The 24,271-nt window shown below is 43.7% G+C and overlaps 1 protein-coding gene across 6 annotated transcripts in view; it reads right to left on the bottom strand.

The window, feature by feature from the left end:
* Positions 1-24,271, bottom strand: part of LOC126194696 (polycomb protein Sfmbt-like) — a 316,496-nt gene that overhangs the window by 96,958 nt on the left and 195,267 nt on the right. For all 6 annotated transcript variants that reach the window (XM_049932916.1, XM_049932915.1, XM_049932921.1 and 3 more), the window contains 2 exons: positions 15,469-15,603; positions 13,774-13,891 (listed from right to left, as the gene is read on the bottom strand). In XM_049932916.1, the coding sequence (XP_049788873.1) occupies positions 13,774-13,891; positions 15,469-15,603 (253 nt within the window). The remainder of the gene's footprint in view (positions 1-13,773; positions 13,892-15,468; positions 15,604-24,271) is intronic.

Here is a 24,271-nt window from a genome sequence, read left to right as displayed (position 1 = left end):
GGTTTTAACACCTCATAGTACACGACGCCGAGCTGGTCCCACCAAATGCAGAGCATGATGTTGGAGTCGTGAATATTCTGTTTGGCCGTCAACATGGAAGCATGGCCGGGATATCCCCATGATTTTTGTGTTTAGGGTTATCGTAATGAACCAATTTTTCATCCCTGGTTACAATGCGATGCAGAAATCCTTTCTGTTTTTTGCCTCTGAAGTAACTGTTCACAAACATACAAATGCCGTTCAACGTCTCTTGGTTTCAGCTCACACGGGACCCAAGTTCCTTCTTTCTGAATCATGCTCGTAGCCTTGAGACGTTTTGAAATGGTTTGCTGTGTCACTCCCACTAATCATGCAAATTCATTTTGAGTTTGAGTCTTCACCCAGCAATGACTCCAATTCTGCATCTTCAAAAACATTCTCTTCCACCACTATGCCAGTCTACGTCGTTAAAATCACCGTTCTTGAAGCGTTGAAAACACTCACAACACATTCTTTCACTAATAGAATCCTGAACATATGTACTTGAAAGCAATCAATGAGACTCAGCTTCTGTTTTCTTCATATTAAAACAAAACAGTAACACCACCCACAAATGACATGAATTAGGCTAGTAAACTGACATTTTCAATCAAGAACAACTTTATGATGCAGACACAAAACTACTAATGTTTGAAAGAGGCTATGTTAACAGAGGTCCAAGCTAATTGCCCGATGTCTACAATCTGTTTCTTTTGACCACTACTTACCGTTGTCGCCACCTATCAGCAAACGGCGGAAGCAAAGTTGTACCCCTTGTATCTTGGGTTAAGTCAAGGTGGTTTTAACTGCGATCCCTTTCCAAGAAATGGATGACCTCTGCACGGAGTTTTCGTGTCTCTTTCAACCAGATTTGGGGAGTGCTTCAGACTTTCAGGTGCACATCAACCTTCGGCCAGATGGAGCACTTCAGACTTTCAGGTGCACATCAACTTTGGCCAGATGCCACGCCTCGTTTTCACCATGCCAGACTGATTCCAGTAGCCTTGTGAGCTGCTGCCAAGCAGGAACTTTATTGTCTGTAGGCTGCTGGCATTGTCAAACCTGTCAAATCTAGTGCATGGGCCATGCCCCTAGTCATCATCTGGAAGCTGAATGGGTCTCTTCGCTAGTGTGGGGTTTCAAGACAACCATCAATGTTCAGTAGCAGGTAGAAACCTATCCCATTCCCTGACAGGATGATATCACCAAACCAGCTGCAGGGGTAAAGGGGGGGGGGGGGGGGGAGACTGATTATTTTTTCCAAGCTTGACCTCGCTGATGCGTACCTCCAGCTGCCCTCAGATTTGGCATCTCTGAACATTATCATGATTAACATGCTGATTGGGTTGCGTAAGTACAAGTGAATCACCTTTGGCAATTACTCAGCCCCTGCAATATTCCAGCAATTTCTGGAACAGTTGATACAGCATATTACGACTTGTGTGAATTACTTGGATGACCTCTTACTGTCACAGGATCTTCCAGCCAGGAACATTTGAAAAACCTCCACACTCTGTTCATGGCCCTGTGGAATGCAGTCTTGTGTTGTCATTTAAAGAAGTGCAGATCTTTTCAGCCAGGAGTGGAGTACTTGGGGCACTGGCTCTCTAAAAAGGGAATCCAGCCTACCAATCAGAACATTGCTGCCATCACTTCTTCACCTTGTCTGACGATCTTACGTGTGGGCCAGGTCAACTATTATGCTAAATCCTTACCCCAGGTGACCCACATTGTGAAACCTCCCAATCCGAGTAAAAAGAGGGTCCCATATACCTGGACCCCTGTCTGCGATCAGGCTTTTCTCAAACTGAAACCAAAGCTGCTATCTGCACCCTACCTCATGCCTTTTCTCCCGGCCCTCCACTGGTTCTGGCCACTAATGCGTCCGCTTATGGTATCGAAGCAGCCTTGTCACACAGGAATAGGGGTGGTTCTGAACAGCCTACTGCATATGCACTCAACACCCTGACCCCAGCACAGCACAACTATTCACAGATCAAAGAGGCAGCCTTGGCAACAGTGTTTACAGCCGAGAAATTTCACATGTACCTCTTTGGGACACAGTTCTTTCTAATTACGGATCACAAGCTGTTGGTTGCGTTATTCAGAATGAACAGTGCAATGCCTTCAGCACTGGGTGTTGTTCCTCAGTGCCTACAATTACTATCTGGTACAAGTCAACAGCCCAGCATTCTAACACTGATACATTGGCCCGTCTACCAACTGGCTTAGACCCAGATTTCGAACCATAGGAGATCCTTTGCTTCCACATCAACACTGAATGTCAACACCTGTTAGACTGTGGCCACGTGTTTTGCCACTGCAACGTGCTGGGACCCCACCCTGCAACAGGTTCTTCACTACATAATACATGGCTGGCCCCCTTATCTCATTTGACAAAAGACTCCACCCTTGGGAACAGCTTTCCCCGTCTCTCAGCTGCAGATGGTGACATCCTTTTGGATACTGAGATGCACGCACATCAAGTGGTTATTCTGGTGGAATTGCATCATGGGGTATTCAGTTTTCTCCATAACGGTCATTGAGGCATGTACCACATGAAAAAGCTGGCATGCCACCATGTGTACTGGCACAGGGTCAATGGCAACATCGAAAAGAAGGTTCATAGTTGCGTAACATGTGCCCTCCACCAGGCAGTGCCCCCTCAATCCTTAGCCCACTGGCATACTCTTCACCTCCCTTGGGACTGCATCCATGTTGATTTTGCAGCCCCATTCTTTGGTTCTATGTGGCTGGTAATTGTGGATGCTTATTCGAAGTACCTCTATTTCGTACACATGGCATCCACCACAACCAGGGTCGCCCTTACTGCCTTAGCCCAAGTTATGACCACTGAAGAGTTGCCTCACACATTGGTCTCTGACAATGGCCCACAATTCACGGCCTCTGCCTTTGAGGACTCCTGTGCCACTGATGGTATCAACGACACCTGTAGCCCTCCGTTCCTCCCTTGCTTGAATGGTGAAGCTGAACATCTGGTTCGGATTTTTAAGCAGCGGATGATCAAGACTATCGAATCCTCTGCCATTATGGCGGCCCATACTTTGTTTCTGAGCACTTATCGCACCACACAAATTAACGATCATAGCTCTGCAGAACTACTCCATGGCTGCCAGTCTCGGACTTTGCTCCATCTGCTAACACCACTGTCATCGGTACCTCGCTCAGGTCCCTCTGGATGTTACATCCCTGGCATGGCAGTGTGGGCACACTCCCACGGGAGTGCTGAGGCTTAGACACCAGCAATGGTAGTGTCCACCCACGGGCTACTAGTTACAATGGTCCAAACACAGAAGGGGATTGAGTGTTATCACTACAACCAGCTTTGGCCTTGAACACAAGCATCCCCTCTCCCACCGCCTCCTGGTGCCAGTGTGACAACGTCCCATTGTCACTCGGGCCTTTCCTTCTGGCTCCCTGTGGGTCAAAGGTTCATCCCCCCCCCCCCCACCCCCTGTCAAACGTCCATATCCAGCAATGTTCCAATGGACACTGCTGACAACACTTCCTCCCCAAAGCCTTCAGCTGACACTACTGCACCTTAACACATACCTTCATTTCACCTCCCACAGCACCATCTGTGGCTTTTCTGCGTGTATGTACCAGTTTTGTGACGAAGGAATCTGGTACTGGGCAATGCAGAAGTTGAATGCCCACCAGAATAAATGGATCTCGATGGGCGATAGAGGGCAGAGTCACTGCAGCACTGCACTCGCCTAGTGATTGGGCCAAGTCTTGTCACGTGAATCTGCCAACCCATAGTAACCCTTGTGGAGGCATAAACATTGCCGCACCTTGACCACTCAGTCAGTCATGCACTTCACCTGGAGGCATTCATTACTATCCCCATCATACTACTGACTACTCACCGATGACTTCGCTTTGATATTGGTTTATACTTTATCTGTAGACAGCATTGTGTTGAAAGTCCCAACTGCAGGTGATCTTCCCTCCTTTCATCATCATCATCATTTCTCACCTGTTCTCTGATGTGTGCGCCAGTATCCAGAGACTCACATACACAGCGTAATCCTCGTGGTTCAAATTACATTGGTGGAGCCTTTGTCAGCAGGTATGATTAGAAGGTCAGCATATTTCTCAGGTGGTGTGTTGCGATTTTTCCTGCAGATGCCAGGCTGATTACCATGTTGAGGGATTTGGTGAATGATGGTGCTGTAAGGTTTAATAGGGTTGCCACAAGTTCCCCAAGTGATGTTCCTTGATATTTCCCTGATTTTGAGGCAAGTTTTAGTATTTTCCCCTGACAAATTTTGAGATCTACGGGGTAAGTAAAGACATAAGTTCACAAAAAATGTAGGGACTTCTGTACTTCTAAATGTGTGAGCAAAAATCTTAAGCACTAACATCAACATCTTTTGCAATGAACTGTTTTTATATGGAGCAAGCAAGCCAAATGGTATATGTATTTCATTAAGACCAATGATGTTATTTTATTTCAATAAAACGAAACACATTTGGTGACTAAAATACTCATTTCGTTGGAGTTACAAGACACATTTAAAATACCTTCACTGATTTCAGAAATAACCTGAGAAAAAAGTAGTCCTCTTGAAAGAAGTGCATAAGGCAGGGAAAAGTTACGTAAACAAACACTGTAGGTGACTGCCAATAAAATTTTCATTCTACTATGTTCGTTATTGTCGGTTATTACCCACTGTGTTATGTCTATTATTTTACAGGTATTGCATGGTTTTTCTTTCAAGAAGTATGTGAGTACATAGTGTACCCACTGCCAGTGAAAATTTTCTTCTTCTTATTGTCCATACTTTCTAATATATAAACTACTTTCAAAGTGTCAGAACATACTAGAATAAATAAAATGTCTATAAAATGCCGCACTGTACAACATACTTGTGGTTGGATAGTCGCAATTCCTGAAATCCATCGTCCGTGCCCTCTGGTGTGCTGAAGAACACCCCAGTCCTAGGTCCATGGATAAACCACCCAAATCCGCCACATTATGTCACACAAAAACAGACCCAGCCTGCAGGCAGATCGGTGATACTAGATCCGATGGGCAGGGCCTGCACATTAGTGGGAAACTATGGACTTCAGATCAGCAGGCCTGATCAGTTAGATACCCACAAAAATTGCCCACGGTTTTGGCCTGTCATTGAAATCCACTGTTGTGGTCAGCTATTCACGAGTCACAGACAGCATGTTGATGAAATGAGACCATGGTGATCAATCCATGCAACACATGACTTGTGAAAATAGTCAGAGAATCGATAATAATGAGGACAGGTACCAACTCACCGTAAAGATGTTGGCTGAGCCACAGACAGGCACAGAGAAAAGACAATCACACTCTCAAAACTAAATTTTCGACCACGACCTCTGTCCAAGAATGAGAGCACACACACATTTACAGAATCACTCGGACACAACTCACGGACACATGACCACCATCTCTGGCTGCTGTGTCAACAGTCTCCTCATGCCTCCCTGTCTCTCGTCAGTGGCTGCTAGGATACTGACAAGAAGTGGTAGTAGCACTGACTGCAAGCTGATGGGAATGGTAGGAAGGGGAAAAGCAGTAGGAATGAGGGAGTAGGGAAGTGGCACACATACTCTGCTGCACCCAGTTAGTGATGATGCACGGACATGTCAGTGAACAAACCACAAACCATTACATCTACTGAGACAAAAACAAGATTTTCCAGTATTTTATTTTTTACTGAATTTCTCCGATATTCCCCTGATTTTCCTTGACACAATTGAAATTCCCTGATTTCCAGAACTTGTGGCAACCCTGTTTAAGTTTAGTAATTTCTGGAAACTTAGCAGGTGATGATTCAGTGGGAATGGTGTTTGTCACAGCTGTAAGAGTAACTTTAGTACCCCAGAGTTCAATATTGGTTTTGAGTTGAGTCTGAATGGTATGGTTGGTGGTGAAAAGTGTTTCTATTGTAGGGACTGGGAAGATAGAAAGTCTTTAAGGAGCCCATCATGACTGAACTTAGGAGTGGGGCAAAAGGTGAGGCCTTTGGAAAGCAATGATACTTCTGTGCGCAAAGGCTTTTGGAGGGCAGGTTCATAATTGTATTTTGGTTCTGTTTAACCTCTGGGTCCCATTGCGCGGTGTGAGGAAATTAATGAGGGTGTAAAAATATGTTACGGTTGCAAGGAGGGTTTGGCAGTTACAAAGGGATGTGGTGAAGGTACAATGGAGGCTCTTATGGTGATGGTGGATGGTGGTAGTCCACTGCTAGAAATGAGATGAATAGATTGTACAGTTTTCTGAGGTGGTGGTGTTTTGAAGGACTATATTGGTGAGGGCTATGGACTGATGGAGTTTGAACAGATAGAGAACGCTGTGGAAGGATGAACTGCAGCTGGAAATTAGTAATTTGATGATAAGGCCATTTGGGGGGATTCCTCGAGCTCAGTTACAACACAAGAACAATTCATGGGACTGGGTGGTGACTAAGGATTGAGAAACTTCTCTATATTGTGACTTACACAGAAGGAGCAGGATCAAAAGTGGAGGGCATGAAATGTGTAATAATACCTTAAAAACTCATTAATACTGTATTATTAAATATTGTACAAAAAGGATTAAACCAGATAAAATATAGTAAAAAAACTAAGATGAAAACGAAATTAGATAAAAGTCATGGAAAGCCACCTACCATTCTCTACATACCCACTGACTGACTGGCTGGCTGCAAATAACCACAATCTCCCCCCTCGCCAACTGCTTTCCCTTCCATGTACCCAGCACCACCAAGAACTTGGGAAACTGAATCATCTTTCCTGCCAGAGTTTCAACTATCTCTTTTTGTGTCCTGAAATGAGAAATATCTTCCCCACTATCCTTCCCATCTCTCTCACACTGGTACTCAACTGCTCAACCAAAATATGCAATAGCCTTGTCTAACCCTATTATACCTCTGCTCCCACACCCTTGCCCAAAGACTCAAATCTATGTAAAATATCTAGAAGCAAGACCTCTTTCCTATACATTCTGCCATTACCACTGGACCATTCACATGTGCTTGACTTCAAAGAGTGCTTCACAATCTGAGTCATCTGGATTCTCTCCATCAACACCAGCTTTTCTGAACTGGACATTTGGGAACTCTCTGTGCAACATGTCTATTGTTCCTGTAATTTCTTTGGCCTCAATCATTGCTAATCCCTGACATCCGTTTGCCTCTATCCCCTTCTCCCCTTCCCTGCTTCCATTTCAGTCTCCCCCCCCCCACCCCCAAATCCCAAGTAGACCTGCATAGCCTTTACTCATTCTCTGCCGCACCCCTCTCACCCCCCCCCGCCCCCCAACTCCAGATGCTGGCTGCACTTGGCAACCCCACAACCCTGCATACTCCCTCAGGCACTACCATGCTATCCCTACCAGACACCTTTTCTGTATCATCACTACCCACCCCAGCTGTGATCATTGCTCCCCACAGTCACACCACAGTCCCCGGAGGCAACAGTGACTCTCTCTCTCTCTCTCTCTCTCTCTCTCTCTCTCTCTGTGTGTGTGTGTGTGTGTGTGTGTGTGTGTGTGTGTGTGTGTGTGTGTGTGTGTGTGTGTACATCTAGAGTACGACTTATAGCTTGATTATATACAACACCCGTCATTCCATGTGCCTTTCTGCCTCTATGCAGTGAGTACCAATCTATTTTACTTTTACTTGATGGAAAATCCAGTGCTACTCAGCATCCAGCGGAGATGCTGAGTTGCAGACAGCACAACCAAAACACTGTCATAATATAAGCTTTCAGCCAACAAGGCCTTTGTCGAAAATAGACAACTAAGAGTACAGCCGCTGGCCCAGTTAAAGTGGACACACACACACACACACACACACACACACACACACACGCACGAAAATGCAACTCGCATACATGACTGCAGTCTCTGGCAGTTGAAGCTACACTGCGAGCAGCAGCAGCAGTGCATGGTGGGAGAGGCAACTGGGTGGGAGTAAGGAGGAGGCTGGGACAGAGAGGGGGAGGGATAGCAGCGTAGGGGTGGGGAACAGTGAAGTGCTGCTGGGAAGCCTACAAGGACTAGGTGGAGAGAGGGTAGGGCAGCTAGGTGCAGTCGGGGGGGGGGGGGGGGGGGGGAGTGGAAAAGGAGAAAAGTAAAAAGACTGAGTGCATTGGAGGAATAGAGAGCTGTGTAATGCTGGAATGGGAACAGGGAAGCGGCATTACTTACAAACAAATTGTACAGCTATGAGCACCCACATGGTACCATCCTATACCAACCATGAGTCATCTAAAGGAATCATCCTTACACACCCAGAATCCTAAACCCCTCACCTGATTCAGATTAACTGATGACACCTTTGCGATCTGGATTTGGGGGGGGGGGGGGGGGAGTACGACGACGACGACAGCCTATCCACATTCCTCCAGAATCTCAACAGCTTCTTCCTCATTTGCTTCACCTGGTCCTACTCAACCCAGCAACCCACCTTCCTAGATGTTGACCCCACCTCAAAGATGGCTACATCAGTACCTCTGTCCATATCAAACCTACTAACCATTAGCAATACATCCACTTTGACTGGTGCCACCCGTCCATACCAGGATGTCCCTTCCACATGGTATAGCAACCCGTAATTGTCTCATCTGCAGTGAGGAGTGGTCCCTTTCAAAATATACCAAGTGTCTCACTGAGGCCTTTACAGACCGTAATTATGCTCCCAGCCTTCTACAAAAACAAATCTCCTGTGCCTTATCTTTCCAATCTCCCACGACCTCCCAAAGTCTCACTGTCCAGCCACATAGGAGCACTCCCCTCATGACTCAGTACCACCCAGGAAGTGAGCAACTGAATTACCAGGGTGTACACATGGACAAGGGGAAAAAAATTCCCGGATTTTTCCCGCATGTTCTGGTTAACAATATACTTTTTCCCCGGGTGAAAATACACTTTTTCTGTGTTAAGTGACAGAATACTTTCTCTTGATACCATAAAACTTATTGACCCTTTGAATGGTTAAGGTTTTATACACTTACATAGAACTTTCCTGTATTTAGAAAACGAAAACACCCCCCCCCCCCCCACCAAAAATAAATAAATAAATAAAAATGCATTTTTGGAAAGATCTTTGATGCGCAGCAGCACGTACGCTGCATATTTTCGTATGACGAAGGTATACATCTGAATTCCACCAAACGCAGCACATTACTTTCTGAAGCACTGAAATCGACATTGCAATGCGCTTTAGTAAGCCAATCATAGTTGTTGCCATGTGATCTTGCCAGCTGATGATAGCAGATATTCAGAGCATAGAACAATAGAACACATGATGTAGTCAGCCAATAACAACCAGCATCACTGTTCAGTAGCGTGAACACATAAATAGGAAAGGTTAATGGTTTAAATTAATCTATATTGTGTAGCTACAAGAAAAACTAAGCTTTCAGATATAATATTGGTCTTTTTTGCATGTGTTACACTTTAATGTATGTAACACAAATGTACCAGCAAAATTTTAAATAATACATAAATGTCTGGGCTCAAAATTCTTCTAAGTGGTTGGCCCTCAGTGTGTTAAACTTTAAATGAAAATAAAACACCCTGTGATTTAAGAAATTCAAAGCACATTCACACAAAACATCATTCAACTTGCGTAAAATGAAATTTACTTTGAAAGTAATGCTTTTTAACCACCATTCGCAATGTTTACCCGCAACCTGTTACAATTCGTTTCAGCAAATGTCAGACAGCAACAGAAAACGACGTTACTGAGCGTGTGCAGCTACGATGACATAGGAAGCCCCCAAGTTCATACCTATATAGGTTTAAGGGATCTTACATTACATCATAAATGAAACAGAACATCAGAGGGTACTCCAAGAGCATTAGAATTTCGCAAACCAGACTAAAATTCGTAATTCGGTTGAAAGTGCACATTTGTATGTCCACATTAACAAAGAAGTAGGTCTCAAACTGATATTAAGCTTATCAGTGTGGTTTTCAGGCTGCAAATTTTCTTAGAGTATGAGTACTGTATTATCTCATGTTTAGTTCTTCATTATGGAATAACACCATACGTGCCAGGAGATAAAAACGGACACTAGTAATTCAGCAAACAGTTGATGCTTGCCAATACTGTGAAATTAAAAACTCCATTTCAAATAAATTAACTGCCTCTGCAGAAAAGATTAATAAAAGCAAAATTTAACAAATCAACAAAAATAAGATCAGTGTTGTGCAAGGCAATTAATGCTTGGCTGCCAAAAATCTGGAAACAAAATAAAACCAAGAAACTAAAACCAACAACATATTTTAGACTTCCATAAGTATGTGAATGTATATTATTTCACTTGCTAGCTCCCATAGAAATCCTTTTTGTTTTCATTTGATGTGACTTGTAAATGAAAAAGACACATAGAAATTACTAAACCTTAACATGGGTCACAAGCAGACTACCACCCTCTCCACTGCAACTTCGACTGCTCTGCGCAAGCGTGACTCTGCCAGCTTGGGAACGCCAGAAGAATTTTTCCGAGTAGTGTCTGGCTGCTTGTTGCTTTTGCTGATACAGCTAAGTGCCGTACTTCAAGTAGCCATAAGCGGGAGAAGGTACTGTTCATACATGACTCAACTGCACATGCACACCAGCCCACTGGCTACTGCTCAAACGAACCCAAAGTAAACCGTTGTAATGTCACGGTCATCGGAAGCAGTTTGTTGTTATGAAGTATTGTGTAGTCTTCGTCCTAAAGCCTTTGACACATTTTGGTGTTGGCAGACACTTGTGTGTGCACCGTGTTTTGTTGTTGGAAATGGCACATTTCCTTTGAAACTGAAGTTTACTTTGGTTTTCTTTCCCTCGTTTAAGTTTTATTGCTGCAATATTATTCCACAGTAGCTGGCTAAAATAAAATTCTTTGTTATATTATCAGTTCTTACCAGTCAAAACTACAAAAATTTATCTGAGAACCGAAACAATGAAAATTCCTGTAATTCTAAAAAATTCCAGGATTTTTCCCGGTTTTCACCAAGACAAAAAAATTCCCAGGTTTTTACGGGATTTCCCAGGGCATATATACCCTGATTACATTCTCTGCCAGGGTTTTGACTACCTCTCGTTGTCCCATAATGATAAATGTTCTACCCACTATCCCTCCCACAGTGGTATTCACTGTCCATCGAACCTACACAGTGTACTCGTCCATCCCTACAAAACCCCTGATTCCATGTCCCACACATCCTCCCACCAACATCTACTCCAGTCCAGTCACAAACATCACCTATCCCATCAAAGGCAGGGCCACCTGTGAAACCAGTCAGGTGACCTACAAGCTGAGCTGCAACCACTGTGCTGCATTTTATGGGGCATGACAACCAACAATCTGTCTGTCAGCATGAATGGCCACCAACAAATTGGCCAAGAAACAAGTGGATCACCCTGTTGCTGAGCACACCTCCCAACACAACATTCTTCATTTCAATGACTGCTTCACAGCCTTTGTCATATGGATCCTTCCCACCAACACCAACTTTCCTGAAATGCACAGGTGGAAACTCTCCCTGCAATATATCCTATGTTCCCATAACCCTCCTGGCCTCAACCTTTGTTAGTCATTGTGCTCATCAATCCAGCCCCTTCCCTGTTCCCATTCCAGCACTATACAGCTCTCTATTCCACCAACGCACCCAGTCTTTTTACTTCTCTCCTTTTCCACTGTTCCCCCCCTCCTCCCTCCATCTCTCCCTTGACTTCCATCTAACCTCTCGACTGCACCTAGCTCTCCTACCCTCTCTCCACCTCATCCCCGGGGGCTCCCCAGCAGCACTTCACTGTTCCCCTACCCTGCTATCTGCCCCCCTCCCCGCCCCATTTTACCCCCACCCATTTACCTCTCCCATCATGCATTGCTGCTACTGTTTGTAGAATGGCTTCAGCTGGCAGAGACTGCAGTCATGAGTGTGAACTGTGTGTGTGTTTGTATATGGTTTATTTTCGACAAAGGCCTTGTTGGCCAAAAGTTTATATTGTGACAGTCATTTCGTTGTGCCTATCTGTGACTCAACATCTCCTCTATATGCTGAGTAGCAACTATCCCTTTCATAATATTGTTACTTTACTTGTTGCAATATAGATGAGATAAGAGTTTTAAAATAACACAGTTAACTAATTTTACAATTTTATTCCAACTCCTACAGAATAATGTCTGCTGGATTAATATAAACACAAATCACCATAATCTTCCTTTTAGTTACCGGTACACGAAATTAAAAACATTACTTTCCAAAATCAACATTATACTCATTTTTAACTAATCTGTCGCCTGATAAACAAAGTAAGAGCCTACGGAATATCAGACCAGCTGTGTGACTGGATTGAAGAGTTTTTAGCAAACAGAACACAGCATGTTGTTATCAATGGAGAGACGTCTACAGACGTTAAAGTAACCTCTGGCGTGCCACAGGGGAGTGTTATGGGACCATTGCTTTTCACAATATATGTAAATGACCTAGTAGATAGTGTCGGAAGTTCCATGCGGCTTTTCGCGGATGATGCTGTAGTATACAGAGAAGTTGCAGCATTAGAAAATTGTAGCGAAATGCAGGAAGATCTGCAGCGGATAGGCACTTGGTGCAGGGAGTGGCAACTGTCCCTTAACATAGACAAATGTAATGTATTGCGAATACATAGAAAGAAGGATCCTTTATTGTATGATTATATGATAGCGGAACAAACACTGGTAGCAGTTACTTCTGTAAAATATCTGGGAGTATGCTTGCGGAACGATTTGAAGTGGAATGATCATATAAAATTAATTGTTGGTAAGGCGGGTACCAGGTTGAGATTCATTGGGAGAGTGCTTAGAAAATGTAGTCCATCAACAAAGGAGGTGGCTTACAAAACACTCGTTCGACCTATACTTGAGTATTGCTCATCAGTGTGGGATCCGTACCAGATCGGGTTGACGGAGGAGATAGAGAAGATCCAAAGAAGAGCGGCGCGTTTCGTCACAGGGTTATTTGGTAACCGTGATAGTGTTACGGAGATGTTTAATAAACTCAAGTGGCAGACTCTGCAAGAGAGGCGCTCTGCATCGCGGTGTAGCTTGCTCGCCAGGTTTCGAGAGGGTGCGTTTCTGGATGAGGTATCGAATATATTGCTTCCCCCTACTTATACCTCCCGAGGAGATCACGAATGTAAAATTAGAGAGATTAGAGCGCGCACGGAGCCTTTCAGACAATCGTTCTTCCCGCTAACCATACGTGACTGGAACAGGAAAGGGAGGTAATGACAGTGGCACGTAAAGTGCCCTCCGCCACACACCGTTGGGTGGCTTGCGGAGTATAAATGTAGATGTAGATGTAGGCAATATGACATTAGCTATAATGTAACTAAAATGTTGTTAACAATATGTAATGTGCTGACATGGCAATGAAAATTATGTCTGTATTTTATCTCTTGTATTTTGTGTGATATTTTATTTATAAATATTCTGAGGGTAGTGTGCCTCCTACAGTCAATGATTGTATTAGTTTTGCAGGATCACCACAACCAAAATGATTCATCGTGGAAGATTTGCGATGAGATGTAGACCTATTAGTCCTTGGTATATCAGTATGCTCCCCACATTTCTTTATTTGTTAAGCCATCAGTACACTTTTTGAATACAAATACAGTGTGTCATATATACTGCCCTACAAAGATTACTTGATCTGAAATACACTGTACTGGACAATTATTTGATACTGTTTTATTGAGAAGCCTTTGTTACCTAAATCTGGATATGAGACTATCTTCAATCTTCGTTGAAAAATTTGAAGGTAAAGTCCGCGCACCAGTCAGTCTTTTCACAAGAAATTCTTTCCAGTCTTTATATTTGTCTTGAATTGCTGCAAGAAAGATAAACTTCATCAATATTTTAACAACCAGTTCAATTGACCATCCAAACTTTGGTTGCTATTTGCTTACTTCATACTTACCTCTAAGATCATGAACAAGTCAACAGGCATTTCTAAGAGAATGAATAATTAAATACAGATGAGTGAATGAAAATTTTGCAGGATAAATTAATCCAAATACTCCATCACATGAACAGAGGGGAACATATACTACTGGATAACAGATCAAATGCAACTCTATTTACAGTTATCAGTTTTGCAGACTTTGAAATTACTTTTAAATTATAACATACAGCAGGATATTTTATTATTTACATGTTCCGCAATACTGTCCACTATGTGGTACAGTACGAAGAACAACACTTCCTTACACTCATTCTGCTTCTAAATTCTTATTATTTTAGTGTCCCTAATTAATGGAAAACATTATCACAACAGATCCTACACTTACTAAGTCAATAAAAGTTTAACACAAAAAATTTCAGATGAGAAAATTAAATATGAAAGAATCCGCCCATGCTACCATGAACTGTTTAAGAATCATGAACCTAGCTTATGTAATGCTTGTGAAGAACTTGTAAGTTCAGTAGCTTTCCTTGGCAGCACACTTTGTCCAGATAGCGACAATCATACTACATACTTGTTTCTCAGGTAGTATAAGGATTTAGAGACCAAACTAGATGTCATCAGTCTCTCATTACACTGATCTGAAACAAGAGGGAGAGATGGAAAAGAGGAAGGTGGTTGAGAGGGCAAAGGTGGTTGAGAGGAAGGGGAGAGAAGAGGTGAAACTTGGCGGCTGTGTGGGGGGGGGGGGGGGCAGGGGCGGCGAGGGGGGGAGAGGGGGGAGAGGGGGGGAGGGGGGGGGGAGTTTGGAGAAGGAAGAGGAGAGAGAACGAAAAACACTACTAAAACACATGACAAGACAGGCATTACATAGAAAAGGATAAAGTTAATTAAACTATGTTACTATGCACTATACAGTTAATTTATGATAGTTCGCCTGTCATTCATTCCCAACTTTTATATTCAAAGTGTCCTTTAGCCTGCATAAAGCTGAGGAATGAAATTAGACAAAGCCACTGCTCATTTTATTGTTTATTTATATAGACTGGATCTGTATTGTCCAACATGCCTATCTACGGCAATGGTATAATTTGCTTTTCTGTTCTCATGTAATTTCCATAAATTTTGTATTAATTGACTTTTAGCATGTCCTCATCCTGTTAAAATACCGACTTTCAGCTGGGAAGGAAGAGGATAATCTATACGCCACTAAAAGTCATGTTTAAGGAAAATTTTCCAAAGAATGTACGGAAATTCTTTGAGGGCTGCAGATAGGCATGTGGCCACATTCTGGTCGAGTATATATACATAGACAATAAAACAAGCAGCCTTGTCTGTAAATATACAAACTATGATTCATCATTAATTTCAATAGCGATGTATCATCATTAATTTCAATAGTGAGGTAAGAATGGCTCATTGTTATTTCTCAAGAACCAAGATGAGCAGTTAATACAGAACATTCATATTTATTTCAGCTACTTTAAACTAAATTTACTTACTCTTTGGTGGAATGAGCGGCTTTCCTCTGGTTGCACACCATCCAACAGGATGCACAGTATTACAACACAAATTTAGCCAGAAATCCTTGCTACCATTTTGTCCAAAGCCTTCATACCTTAGCAATGCTTTGTAACCTTGAAAGAAACAAAACACACATGTAATGTTCTCAGACATTACAGAATTCACATGTTTGTTGACCTAAACACTGGTAACTTAAAAAACACTACTAATTTTAAAATACAGTAATACTGAAAATGGGTCCCATTACTTCTTGTCAGAAATAACATATACTTCATAAAGGCTTTTGTAAGAGCAACTGCAAATTATTTTTCTCATAAATTTGTTCATATATATCGAGGTGACAAAAGTCACGGGATAGCGATATGCACATACACAGAGATGGCGGTAGTATTGCATACACAAGGGAGAAACGGGCAGTGCACTGGCAGAACTGTTATTTGTTCTCAGGTGATTCATGTCAAGAGATTTCCAATGTGATTATGGCCACATAACTGAATTAACAGACTGTGAACACGGAATGGTGGTTGGAGCTAGATGCATGGGACATTCCATTTCGGAAATCACTGCGGAATTCAATATTCCGAGATCCGCAGTGTCAAGATTGTGTCGAGAATATCAAATGTTAGGCATTACAGCTCACCATGGACAACGCAGTGGCTGACGGCCATCACTTAATGACCAAGAGCAATGGCATTTGCGCACAGTTGTCAGTACTAACAAACAAGCAAGACCATGTGAAACAACCACAGAAATCAATGTGGAACATAACGACGAACATATCCACTAGGACAGTGTGGTAGAATTTGGCATTAAAGTGCTATGGCAGCAGACAGCTGACATGAGTGCCTTTGCTAATGCACGACATCACCTGCAGCACCTCTTCTGGGCTCGTGACCATATCAGTTGTACCCTAGATGACTGGAAAACTATGGTCTGGGTAGACAAGTCCCGATATCAGTTGGTAAGAGCTGACAGTAGTAGGGTTCGAGTGTGGTGCAGATCTCATGAAACCATGGACCCAAGCTGTCAACAAGGCACTGCGCACTCAGGTGGTGGCTCCATAATGGTGTGACCTGTGTTTACATGTAATGGACTAGGCCTCTGGTCCAACTGAACTGATAATTGCTGGAAATGTTTGTGCCTGGCTGCTTGGAGAGCATTTGCTACCATTGATGGACTTCATGTTCCTAAACAATGAGGAATTTTAATGGATAACAATGCAGCAGATCACCAGGCCAAAACTGTTTGCGATTGGTTTGAAGTACATTCTGGAAAATTTGAGTGAATGATTTGGCCTCTCACATCGCCTGACATAAATCCCACTGAACATTTGTGGGACATAATTGAAAGTATTTGTATGGAGTGTAGCCATGTATGGAAGTGAAACATAGACGATAAATAGTTTGGACAATAAGAGAATAGAGGCTTTCGAAATGTGGTGCTACAGAAGAATGCTGAAGATTAGATGGGTAGATCACATAACTAATGAGGAGGTATTGAATAGGATTGGGGAGAAGAGAAGTTTGTGGCACAACTTGACTAGAAGAAGGGATCGATTGGTAGGACATGTTCTGAGGCATCAAGGGATCACCAATTTAGCACTGGAGTGCAGTGTGGAGGGTAAAAATTGTAGAGGGAGACCAAGAGATAAATACACCAAGCAGATTCAGTAGGTACTGGGAGATGAAGAAGCTTGCACAGGATAGAGTAGCACGGAGAGCTGCATCAAACCAGTCCCAGGACTGAAGACCACAACAACAACAATTGAAAGATCAGTTCATGTACAAAATCCTGCACTGGCAACACTTTTGCAAAGCCTATAGAGGCAGCATGGCTCAATATTTTTGCAGGGGATTTCCAACAACTTGAGTCCATACCACGTTGACTTGCTGCACTATGCTGGGCAACAGTAGGCCTGACACATTATTAGGAGGTATCCCATGACCTTTGTCACCTCAGGGTATGTATTTTGTTTGTTTATTCTAAGAAATCTCTTGAACATCTGGAAAATATTTTTTTGGGAGGGGGGGAGGAGGAGGGGGAGGGCTTTGCTGTGGTGAGAAGACCCCACTAGTGCTCCTAGCGGGGTAGAGAAGTAATGGCATGTAAGCTTAAATCATTGCAAGATGGAATGTGTCCTGATATTCACCGGCTTATACACAAGCATAAGCCCATGTTTCTCTTTGACTAGTGCTGTGATTATGATATAGACTGTGGGAAAATATTTTTTATTCTTTAATTTTTTTGTTTTGTATTTTGGTGCAAAAACAAATAGGTTCATATGTGCCTATGTCAAAACCGTACAACACAAATACAAAGAGAGAAGTTGAAAATGACTACATGTCAACCCCAATCGACGGAAGAGAAGACAGCTAGAAACAGGGACATGGAGAAAGGTCTATAATACACCATTGAGAAACAGAGGTCCAGAACTAAAAATTAAACGGCTTTTGCCATATTGCTACGACAGATGAGAAATGAAACATGGTCAACAGCCACACTTCATTAGCTCAAACAGCTTATTACTCAGATGGAAAACACAAATGGGAACATAAGGGGTTAAAAAAAGGGCATTCCATCAGAAAATGGCAGACAGACAACAGTTGAGTGCAATGTACACCAAGTGGTAAGGGAGCACCACTTCACAAATGGCGGTGGCTAAAACGATAGTGCCCAATATGCATCCTAGTTAAAATGATCCCCTTGTGGCAAGAGGGCAGAGAGGTGGTAATCCAAGCTGCTGGGAGAGGCTTAATAACCCTGAGCTCATTTCCATGAAGGGAGGACCAGTGGTGACGCCAAAATGACAACACCTGCTGGCAGACGGCAACACAGAGATCATTGGAGGGAGTGTAAGAACTAGCGGCTGCAGTCTTGGCAGCAGTATCAGCAGCCTTGTTTCCCATCGAGCTAATGTGACTACGTACCCATATAAACATCACAGTGACTCCATCAAGAGTGAGCTAGTGGCAACTTTCCTGGACATGTTGCACTAAGGGATGGACAGTGTTCAGCACAGGCACAGGGGCTCTAAAGGGTGCTCAGAGAGTCTGAGCAGATGGTGCAATTTAAAAACCTGTGTCATCTGATGTACTGTGTGGTCTGATACAGGGCGAGGAGCTCTGGGGCGAAGAGCTCTGCTGTAAATACTGTGCAGTGTTCTGGAAGCCAATACCGAAAAACCACGGCATCAATGACGAAGGCACACCCAACACCATAGTCAGTCTGAGAACCATCAGTGTACAGAAAGGTACTATCACAAAGTTCCAAGCGAAGGTCGTGGAACTTAATGTGACAGAGCAAGTCTGGAGTAGTGTTCTTAGGAAGCAAAAGAAGTCCAAGGTAAACACAGGCCACCACACGAAGTCAAGGTAATGTTGGGTTCACACCCACCGGGAAAGTGGCAGGTAGCGTGAAGTTGCCCACAAGCAAAAGGTGCTGCAACATCTGTAAGTGAACAGCGTCTGGTTCTGGGGTGGAGGACTGAGATGAAGTGAGAGCATGATCTAACTACCTCTTAGTAAAGGCAGCAATGCAGCGCTCATGATTCTGAGAAGAGAAGGGTATTGCCCAAGCCTCCTTCACTTGTTTCCGATGGAGGAAGGCGGGGTGATAGAAGCTCGAAATCTCCTCAAAATGGCGGCACAAGGTGTTGGAGATAGCAATAGCATCCATGACGACATCGTCTGCTATTGTCAAGCTAGAAACTGGGGAATGAATATTGGTCCCAGAGAGCCGTCGGCGGTTGGCCCACAAAACGGAAGAGGGAGTGGAACTATTAAAAGAACTAGTTAATGAAATCCAGCTGGCTTTGTTGCTGCCCCGAAGAACATGACGACACTGTGCACGCATCTGTTCATAATGAAAACAGTTTGCCATCGTGGGATGATGGTTAAAAATGTGGAGATCACGTCTCCATGTGCGAATTGCGTAGCGCACACCTCAGTCCACCAAGGGACTGGGACACGGCATGGTAAAGAGGAAGTGTGAGGAATGAAATATTCTACAGTGGTAAGGATAACATTTTTAAGATATTCTACCTTGTCATCGCAACTGGGGAAATGATGTTCGCTGAAGGTGCCAGGGAGGAGTAAAGCCTCCAGTCGACCTTAGTAAACTGCCATTTGGGTGTGCACATAGGTGGGGTAGAAGTCAGCAAACGGATAGCACATGGAAAATGGTCACTCAAATATGTGTCGGAGAACGAGACGATGGGCAAGCTCGACAGTGCAGAAGGATAGATCAATATGAGAATAGGTGTGCATGGAGTCTGAGAGGAACATGGGTGCTCCTGTATTAAGACAGAGGTCGTTAAGTTGACTGAGATGGTCAGGAAAGAGGGCACCTTACAGACAGGTTCTGGGAGAACCCCAAAGGGGATGGTATGCTTTAATGTCACTGAGGAGCAGAAACGAGTGGTAGATGCCCATTAAGCTGGAGGAAGTCTCCCCTGGTGACAATGAATGACAGAGGGGTGTAAACGGTACAAAGGGAAAAGGTCAAGTGAGGAATGAAAAGGCGAACTGCGACAGTTTGAAGACAGGTAGCCGGGGAGATGGGTTGACTGTGAACATCATACCCTCTGGGCAGCATGACTCCCCCATGAGATGGAATGGAACTGCGACAGTTTGAAGACAGGTAGCCGGGGAGATGGGTTGACTGTGAACATCATACCCTCTGGGCAGCATGACTCCCCCATGAGATGGAATGCTGACCTTGGCGGTAAGGTCAAAACAGACCACAAAGAAATGCGAGAGCTCAAAGCGGTTGTGAGGATGCAGTTTTGTTTCCTGAAGGCAGAGAACAAGGGGACGGCGCGAATCTAAGAGCAGCCGTAAATCCTCTTTGTTGGATATAAGGCCACGAATGTTCCATTGGAGGAGAGCAATGACAAGGAAAAAATGAAGGGGTGTCCCATCGGCAGCAGCCGAGTGCCAGCCTTCAAAGACTTGCTGCTAGAGGGCACAGAGGCAGGAGGATCCTGCTCCGTGAGGTCTACAGAAGCGTCGGCATTCTTCTGCTGTCGGCCTGTGGAGTCCAGGGAAGAAAAATTTAGTGGTGCACAACGGCGACACAGAGGTTGGCCAGGCAAGGGTATCATGTGGTGACACCGCGAAGAGGATCTTCAAGTAGCCAAGGGGAAGAGCATTTCCTTTTTTTTTTACTTCTTCGAGCCTTTCCAGTTAGCAGGGGGAAGACTCAGATGTTGGACGGCTGGAGGGACATAGGAAGTCTTCACGGGAGTATTCCTTCTGTTCTTTCCAGCCTGACAGTTGTGTAGCTACTGACTTTACCCCGTGAGGTGAAAGTTTGGTGGCGTGTTGCACAGCTGGAGGAGGAGACAGGATGCTACCTTGATGCTGGGTGGATCTCACAACCGCGGTGCTAAATTTCATGTCACTTGTCTGCATGGCCATGTCCTTTGTGGAGTGAGATGTATCAAGAACAGTACTGTAAGTGACAGATGGTAGAATGCAGAGTTTCCGACTCTGCTGAAAACTTGCGAGTGATCGGGTAAGGCACTTTTTCCTTCAACCGGATCTCCTGACAGCCGGCTCATCGATATACACGGGATAGTCGTGGGTGGACGAGGCATGGTCGTCACTGCAGTTAATGCAGCGGGGAGGAGGAGGTGGACAATCATCCTTGTGAGCATCCCTACCATATGTTACATGTTTGGCTGGGTGTCAACAGGACTCTCGAGTGTGTTTTTAATGATGACACTGGTAGCAGCTTTTTGGGTTCAGAATATCTGGTCTGACTGTAACAGCTGCATAACCTGCTCTGATCTTCGACACAAGAACCACTCTATCAAAACTGAGAAAGAGAGAGCGTGTGGGCACTAAGAAGGCACCTACTTTTTTCATCACCTGATGGACGGCAATGAGACCCGGATCAGAGAGGTATGTTTGGATTTCTGCCTCGGTCAGACCATTGACCAGCCTAGTGTAAATAACACAACGGGAAGAATTCAGCGTTCAATGGGCCTCAACATGAACAGGATAGCCATGGAGAAGTGAAACTGCTAGCAGTAGTTGTGCTTGAGGATCAGAAGTATTCTTCAAAAACAAAGTGCCATTGCATAAACGAGAGCAGGATTTCACAGGGCCAGCAACTGTATCTACACCTTTCTGAATACTAAACACATTGACCGTAGTGAAAGACAGACTGCCTTCAGTACACGAAACCACAAGGAACCTTGGTGCAGCTGGGAGTGTCTTTGAATTGTTAGCCTCAGTCCATTTACATTTCATAGCCTTTGACTGTGAAGATGATCGGCTCATTGTGAGAAAATCCCCATGATTGCCAGTGTCTCCAATGGCGTGCTCCTTCCAACTGGGGGCCCCCTTCAGAAGGGGGTGAACTCGCCTTAGATGATTGTTGACACCTCAGGTCACACCTCCTGAACACCAGACGGAGGGACCAATCGGCAGTTTGTGAAGGTAGCAGCTCAGGCAATCACCCCTTCCTGGGCCTGGCCTGTACCAGGGGGTACATGCGAAACCTACCTGTCAACCTGGGGCTGGGAATTACACATTACCCAGTCATCTATTACACAGTAGGCACGTGGGCCAGCCTTCAGGAGTGCACAGGGAGAAAGAAGAAAAAGAGGAACCTCGAATGCCGAAGTGGAGGAAGGTTAGGAGAAGGTGAATGAAGAAAGAAAAAAGGAGCAGTGGACAGTATTCTGATACTGACTACCAAAAATGCAGAGTACATTTCCAAAAACCACCCAGACATGTTCCCCATGGAAGGGAAGAAAGAACAGCAAGTGGATAGATATGCATCATGGAAGGGAAAAGATGCTGCAAAGACTGGGGCCCATGGTAGCCAAGCACAAACCCGCCCAAAGAATGGTGAGCTCCCTGGGGGCTAACCACATTTTGAAATATACACTACAAATGATTCTATTATTGTACTTTTTTCTGTAGTTGGTATTACACAATCCTAAAGGATGCCTGCTGTTCATAGGAGTCCAGCCATGAGGCTAGTCACATCTTATGAACTAAAGCCCTTAAATTATCAACCCTCTGCAGGTTAAACAATGAGCCCGTATTACGTCTCATCAGAAAAAAAATTTGTAAATATTACCCTCACACTGGGTGACCTTATACACTCTCTGAAATGAAGAAACTGATTGGCATTAAGAGTAAAATATGCCTCAGCTGAAGCAATTCCATTTCCTGAGACATTATCCAACCCCAGAGAAGACGTAACTGCAACAATTTCGGTAACGTGGGTCAAATCAAGACTCAAAGCAGTACAATTTTATCATACAAAATGTTGACTTGCCACTAAAGATCATAGATTTATAGTCCTCGTCATCATTACATATAATTCCCCATTCACACATGACTAAAAACAGTCTTGTCCTTAACCTGGACATACTAGGAGCCAAATCTGTGTGTTGATACTAGTCCATGGTGGCCACGCTTCATAATACAATTAAGTGTGTCTTAGTGGACAACTGACCCCCATTTCATACTTGCAACATACACTGATGAACCAAAACATTATTACCAACTGCTCAACCCTTCGAGTCCCAACAAAAAATATTACTTTAAAATTTTTCACAAATTAACACTTTCCATCATAGTAAGTAACAAATAATAGAGGAAACTGGCAGAAAGTATGTGATAATTTTTTTTAGGGAAGTGGTTTCACTGTGGAACCACTATCATTTCATGTGGTACTGGGATTGTCCGAAAAACATTGCATTGCCTTTTCTTCTTCTTTGTCCCTTCTGCATCAATGCATTTACGTCAGCAAAATTTACAGGCAACATAAGCTTTCTGGAGCTCCTCCACCAGAACGCTCTTCAAGGATACTGTTGATTGTGATAGGGAAGGCGAATGATTGACTCTGGTTTGTTGAAGAAATTTAGGAAAGTGGTCCATCTGTAATGGAGACTGTATATAAGATGTTAGTATGGCCTATTCTTGAGCAGAGTGTGCAGAGAATAGCATTAAATTTCATATGCAGGAAAATATTGTGTAATATGCACCATACGCAAAATCACAGTGGTCTCTATTTTTCATTGCAAATTTTTTCAAATTTCACACAGTGTATCACTTAAATGCAAAAATGAAGTTTTTTTTACCAAATAGTTCCCGTAAAATCATTTGAGAAAGACTGCAGTGCGCACGCCTCGATTCTGTCATCACAGCACGTCACCAACCAACTGAAAGCAGGCAAACAATGTCGGCCTCCCCTTATGAACAGACAAATGAACTCACCCAGCGCTTCAGATGAAAACTGGTCACTGCACACTTCCACTGTATCCCGCACACACTCTACTGCTCAAGTGTTTGGGATCTGTATCAAGTAGGACTAAAGGAAGACAATGAAGCAATTCAGAGACCGGCTGCTAGATTTGTTACTGGTAGGTACAAACAAAATGCCAGTGTTAGGGAGATGCTTCAGGAACTCAAATGAGAATCCCTGGAGGGAAAGCGTATTCTTTTTGAGAAACAACATTCAGAAACTTAACAGAAACAGCATATGCAGCTGACTGCACAATAATTCTATTGCCACAAACATGCATTTCACGCAAGGACCATGAAGGTAAGATACAAGAAATTAGGGCACATACATACTCACACAGATAGTTGTCTTTTCCCCTCATTTAATTTATGAGTGGAACAGGAAACGAAATGATGAAGTGGTACAGGGTACCCTCAGCCACGCACCACACAGTGGCTTGCAGAGTTTGTACGTACAATGTAGTTAGATAGATGTAAGTTCTATTCAACAAGTGATGGCAGGAGAACACATACATGA

Source organism: Schistocerca nitens, chromosome 7, assembly GCF_023898315.1.
Source record: "Schistocerca nitens isolate TAMUIC-IGC-003100 chromosome 7, iqSchNite1.1, whole genome shotgun sequence".
In the NCBI taxonomy this organism is placed as follows: domain Eukaryota; kingdom Metazoa; phylum Arthropoda; class Insecta; order Orthoptera; family Acrididae; genus Schistocerca; species Schistocerca nitens.
This window is presented reverse-complemented; position numbering and strand designations above follow the sequence as displayed.